We start from the raw sequence: 6,224 nt of genomic DNA, 5'->3' as shown, positions 1-6,224 counted from the left end.
AATTCATCATCTTACAATTTAGATAAATGGGTTATAATTTCCCTTCTAATTTTCTAATCTCTCATCTTATTTATTATAGTTATCCACGGGTAATAAGTCAAAACAATTTTGATAAATGTTGTATATTGCTGTAATGGGTCATGTTATTCTAATTTGTAAATTTAAGATTATAGACCTCTTATTATTTGTAGTATTTATTTTATTTTCTTTTTACCTTTAATTTTGTTCATTTTTTGCAAAAAACATACCTCATTTATTTTTATTATTTAACAAATCGCGTGTAATACACGAGTTTAAAAGCGAGTATGCTATAAAATAATATTAATCATCCATTGATTAGGTTAACATAAAAGAAAATTAAATACTTAAACGACAGGCCTACTACACTAATTTCCTCATCTACCATCAACAAGTCCATTTATTAGGATAAAATCAGACGCCAAAAGGGCGCGTAGGATAATAACACACAAGTAACCCACACGACACTGCCATTACTCCAATACGACGTCGTACACCACTCCCTAACGACCAAGCATTCATCCTTATTATAAAACCCCTTCATAATATCATTTCAAAATCCCAATTTTAGTACTAACAATAATAATAATAATAATAATAATAATAATAATAATAATAATAATAATTTGCAGAGAGAATGGGAGGAACAACAACGATCTCAGTTGGATCCGATGGAGTTGCTGTCATCACCATCATCAATCCACCTGTTAATTCTCTTTCTTTCGACGGTATATAATTACTCTCTTAATTCACTTATCCTAATTTTTTATCTTGCTGTTGAGTTTTTTTTTACCTAAAACTGTTCTCTTTGTTACGATCCCGCTGACGTGTCCGACTGATTTTGAGCTAATTGACTGGTAATTGATGCAATTAAATTATGTTAATTTTGCAACTTGAAGTAGCAAGTGTGATATGATATTAATAGTGAATGCTAGTGTAAGTGTATAATCCTCTGTTTTTAGGGTTTATTTTGGGGAAAACATGTTGGATTTTGTTAATTTAATTGCAATTTCCTTGGCAGTTTTTTAGATTAACAGAAAGCTTAAATTATTCCAAAGCATGTTCCTCATGAAACTTACCTGTTTTCGAGAATTGCTAAAAATATAAATTCAGTCGCTAAAAGTTGTATATGATTTGGATTTTGGGCCTGAGTATTGTTTAAACAAAACTTTGATTGGGCCTAATACAGTTTTTTTTTAAAATATGTATATATAAAAATTTTAAATCTTTTTGTGTCTTTCTTTTTTATTGTACAGTTAGTAAATAACTTTGAAGCATTAGGAAAATATATTTATATTGAAATATCTCTTTCTTTTATCTCCAGTACTAATTAGCTTAAAAGAAAGTTTTGATCAAGCTTTACAAAGGGATGATGTGAAGGCAATAGTTGTTACAGGTAATTTCAATGCTTCATTACCTGATTAATATGTAATTATCAATTGTTGTAAACTTAATATTTAACATGATTCGAACAGGTGCAAAAGGCAAATTTTCTGGTGGTTTTGACATCAGTGCATTTGGTGGACTGCAAGGAGGGAAATGTATGGATATTTTATATTTCATTCTGTTTTGACGGGTCAAAATGGGTCATTTATGGATGGGTCGGCCGGGTTGACCCAGAAATCAACATCCTTTGTCCTATGTAAAAGTAGTTATTCTGTCAAATATGTCTATACAATTTTTTCCAAATTTTATATTTATCTTTTTGATCTGTTGGAGATAAAAGATAAACCAAACAGACCCGCTCGTAAATAAAGATGTTAAAACTGTTACCTCTAGTTAACCCATTAGTGTTGCTAAAGTTTTATTATTTACGCGTGTTGGTTTCTTATTTACAGCAACGTCAGCTGGACTAGCATCAAAGCCTGGTTATGTATCAATTGATATTCTGTCTGATACCGTGGAAGGTATTCTTTTAATGTTCTGTATATACATCTTTGTTGATTGTTACTTTTCACTAATTATTAGAATATTTATAAAAAATGTTGGCTGTGTTGGTTTCAGCTGCAAGAAAACCATCTGTTGCTGCTATTGATGGGCTTGCTTTAGGTGGAGGATTAGAGGTTGCAATGGTATGTGTTAAATTTTCCCCTTTTTTAGCTAGCTTAACATAATTTTATAAAATTGTGATAACTCATGATGATTTTGTTTTCAGGCTTGCCATGCTAGAATTGCTACTTCTACTGCTCAGTTAGGTTTGCCTGAACTGCAGCTTGGTATTATTCCTGGATTCGGAGGTATATCATTCTTCTGGAATAATTAATAGAAATCATATATCATGCTCTATTCAATCTTTTTAGAATAAGTGGCAAAAAACAATATATATAATTTATGTATTTGCACTATTTCAGGAACTCAACGTCTTCCAAGACTCGTTGGTCTAGCAAAGGCCCTTGAAATGATGTTGGTATGCTGTTATCACCAGATGCATTAACTTTTACACCTAATACATAACAGTATGTTATTGTTAACTGATTGACCTCTCTCTCTCTCACACATGCTAGACATCAAAGCCAGTTCGGGGAGAAGAAGCTCATAATCTAGGGCTCGTGGATGCCATTGTATCTGGAGATAAATTATTAGAAACTGCTCGCCAGTTGGCTTTAGATATATTGGCCCGTAAAAAACCATGGGTTTCAAGTCTTTACAGAACGGATAAAATCGAGCCACTTGGCGAGGCCCGTGAAATATTGAACTTTGCTAGAGCTCAAGCCCGCAGACAAGCACCCAATTTACAACATCCACAAGTTTGTATTGATGTTATTGAAGCGGGCATTGTCTCGGGCCCACGCGTGGGATTATTAAAGGTTTGTGCTTGTAAGAACTACATTTCCTCGTTTTGCTTACATTACTTGACCTGTTATAATGTGATTTTTTATATAATTTACAGGAATATGAAGCGTTCCAAGTTCTTGTGAAGTCAGATACTTGCAAAAGCTTGATTCATGTCTTCTTTGCCCAACGTGGTACCACCAAGGTACAACTTATCATTATTGTTATTATTATTACTATTATATTTGCTATTAACAATATTAACCAACCGTTTTAGGCTAAAAACAGCCAATGGATATGATCAAGTCTTGATTATGTGTGTTAATAGGTGCCTGGGGTCACCGATCTCGGGTTGAAACCAAGGCAAATAAAAAAGGTTGCTGTTCTTGGTGGAGGTCTAATGGGGTCGGGAATAGCAACAGCTTTAATTCTAAATGGGTATCAAGTTGTCTTGAAAGAAGTCAACCAAAAGTTCTTAGATGCAGGATTAGGCAGAGTCAAAGGTTTGACTTTTCACTCTCTAGAATTATTTGCAAATTCCTTTCGTATTAACATATTAACACATCTATTATCCAGCCAATTTGACAAGCAGCGTTAAGAAAGGAAAGTTGACTCAAGAAAAGTTTGAGAAAACGATTTCTCGTCTCACAGGCGTTCTTGACTATGAAAGCTTTAAAGATGCGGATATGGTGATTGAGGTATTTCAAATTTTCCATTTTAATTTATGGATGATATTTAATTTTGAGAATTGAGAAAAAAACATGTTTGAACAAACAGGCTGTTATTGAGAATGTCTCATTGAAACAACAAATATTCTTGGATTTAGAGAAGTACTGCTCTCCAGATTGCATACTTGCAAGTAACACATCAACAATTGACTTGAATCTAATTGGTGAGAAGACAAAGTCTCATGATAGGATAATTGGTGCACACTTTTTCAGGTAATAATTTGTTATGGATACTTTTTACCAGGGTTATTGTGAAAATAGAAATCATAACAACATACTTTCATTCTTAGACCAACTGTTTACGTGAATGTAACACCATTGGTTTCTAAAGTGGATAGAGGTTAACTTTTCTTGTTAAGTGTATGTGAAGTGACCAAAATACCCAAAATACCCCTTCACATGAAAAAGTAAAAAATAATAATCATTTTAACTTTCTAGTATGAACACATTGGTCTCTAAGATGGATGGAAGTTAACTTTTCCCATTAAATATTCTTGCATACTTTCATTTTTACACGCACTTAACAGGAAAAGTTAACCTCCATCAGTTTACAGACTAATTGTTTACGTGAATGTAACACGCTGGGTTCTAAGATGGATGGAAGTTAACTTTTCCCATTAAGTTTATATGATATGACCAAGATGCTCCTTTACATTAAAAAAATTAAAATCATTGTAACTTGTTACTGTGAAGGGGTATTTTGGACATTACAGTCACTTAACAGGAAAAGTTAAACCTCGATCAACTTTACAGACCAATGGTGTTGCGTTGATGCAAATAGTTGGTCTAAACTCTTTGTAAACTTTGAGGACTTGTAAGTTGCAATATGACCATACTACTGTGACCATGTTTGAATCTGGGACTAAAGTTATAGTTGGTATGCAGCCCGGCTCACGTGATGCCACTTTTGGAAATCGTCCGTACATCGAAAACATCACCTCAAACAGTGGTTGACTTGTTGGATGTTGGGAAAAAGATTAGGAAAACACCAGTTGTGGTCGGGAACTGCACCGGTTTTGCTGTTAACAGGATGTTTTTCCCGTATACTCAATCGGCTCTTTTACTGGTAGAATGTGGGGCCGACATATACAAAATCGATCGAGCAATTACAAAATTTGGAATGCCAATGGGCCCATTCAGATTGTGTGATCTTGTTGGTTTTGGTGTTGCAGTGGCAACTGGGTCACAGTTTGTTTTTAATTTTCCTGAAAGAACATACAAGTCTATGCTTATTCCACTCATGCAAGAGGATAAAAGAGCTGGTAAGTGTTTATTCTTGTTATGAATGACAATGCTTTTAGTTTTTAAGGTTTGTTTTTGTTTGTTGAACTTGTGATTCTTGTTTAGGTGAAACAACTCGCAAAGGGTTTTATCTCTACAATGATAAACGCAAAGCAAGTCCAGATCCAGAAATTAAAAAATACATCGAAAAAGCAAGGGAATTTTCTGGTGTTTCAGTTGAACCCAAGGTCTCTCTCTAGTAATTTGTGAAGATGATAATTCTGTTTTTTTCTCGAGTGTGTGAAAATTTAACTAATTTGTAATAACCTGGTTTGATTTTGTTTCAGTTTGGGAATTTATCAGATAAGGAGATAATAGAGATGGTATTCTTTCCTGTTGTGAACGAGGCTTGTAGAGTATATGCCGAGGGTATTGCAGTAAAAGCAGCTGATTTGGATATTGCGGGTGTTATGGGAATGGGATTTCCACCTTACAGGTTTCATGTTTTCCTCAACAATATTATTCAGAATTGTATAAGATTTTAATTATTTGTAAGTTTTTAACATATGTTTGTGTCATTGTGTGCAGGGGAGGGATTATGTTCTGGGGAGATTCAATTGGATCTAAGTACATATATGAGAGGTTGAACGAGTGGTCAAAAAAGTATGGGGAGTTCTTTAAGCCATGTGACTACCTGGCTCAAAGAGCTGCACTTGGGGCTCCTTTAGTTAGATTCTCTTCAATCTTTTTATTTAAAAATGCTGCCAAAAATAAGAATATTGAATATATAATTTGTTGTTTTGCAGAGTTCGCCATTGGATCAAACAAAATCGCGGTTGTGAGGTGAAATCATCTACTGGTTTCATGGTAATGTGAAGATGGAAGTTGCTTTATTACTGTAATAATAATAGGTTGAAATATAGAACCCTGTTTATGTTTATGATGTTCACCACAATGTAATGGTTTTAAGACTTATGCATTACAAAGAAAGATGCTAAACCCTTAATGCATTTGGCTCTCCTCCTGGTTAAGACTCTCAATACTTTAGACATGTCACAAGCACAGGATATTCTCACCATCAAGTTTTATAGATATAAAACTTTGATGTTTTCCAGGTTGGTGTGTCAATTGTTGGATTGTTGTTGACTTGTAGATGGAGGTGTTGGCTGATCCGGTTGCTTCCGAATCTGCTGTCACCGTGTCTTTGTTGCTCGGTGGCGTTGCTTCTTAGGTTAATTCAACGAGGATAGCAATGATCGAGTTAGCTCTAATACAATAACACCATGAAAAGAATAATGAAGGTAATAAAGGACGTCTCTAGCATAAGCGAAGTGAGGCAGGTGTGTTAGGCCTCCAAATTTTAAGGCCTCCAAAATTAAGGTTACTATTATTCCATTTATTTCCATGAATTTAGGCCTCTAGATTTTAAGCCTTCCAAAAATAGGCCTTAATCTCAGTGTTCGCTTTAGGCCTCGAGAAATGGTA

General features: G+C 34.3%; 1 protein-coding gene across 1 annotated transcript; it reads left to right on the top strand.

Annotated features, from left to right (window-relative positions):
• Positions 1–617: 617 nt before the first annotated feature.
• Positions 618–5,755, top strand: LOC143533471 (peroxisomal fatty acid beta-oxidation multifunctional protein MFP2-like). The gene is made up of 17 exons (XM_077028245.1): positions 618–746; positions 1,343–1,414; positions 1,494–1,559; positions 1,857–1,925; positions 2,023–2,090; positions 2,174–2,255; positions 2,370–2,425; positions 2,523–2,825; positions 2,909–2,995; positions 3,119–3,293; positions 3,367–3,488; positions 3,568–3,731; positions 4,404–4,780; positions 4,866–4,987; positions 5,087–5,235; positions 5,328–5,466; positions 5,546–5,755. The coding sequence occupies exons 1-17, from the start codon at positions 656–658 to the stop codon at positions 5,579–5,581; spliced, it is 2,178 nt and encodes a 725-aa protein (XP_076884360.1). The 5' UTR covers positions 618–655; the 3' UTR covers positions 5,582–5,755.
• Positions 5,756–6,224: the final 469 nt, after the last annotated feature.

This window comes from Bidens hawaiensis, unplaced genomic scaffold (assembly GCF_021521415.1).
Source record: "Bidens hawaiensis isolate Kalapana, Puna unplaced genomic scaffold, B.hawaiensis_p1.1 tig00009693_1, whole genome shotgun sequence".
Taxonomy (NCBI): domain Eukaryota; kingdom Viridiplantae; phylum Streptophyta; class Magnoliopsida; order Asterales; family Asteraceae; genus Bidens; species Bidens hawaiensis.
This window is presented reverse-complemented; position numbering and strand designations above follow the sequence as displayed.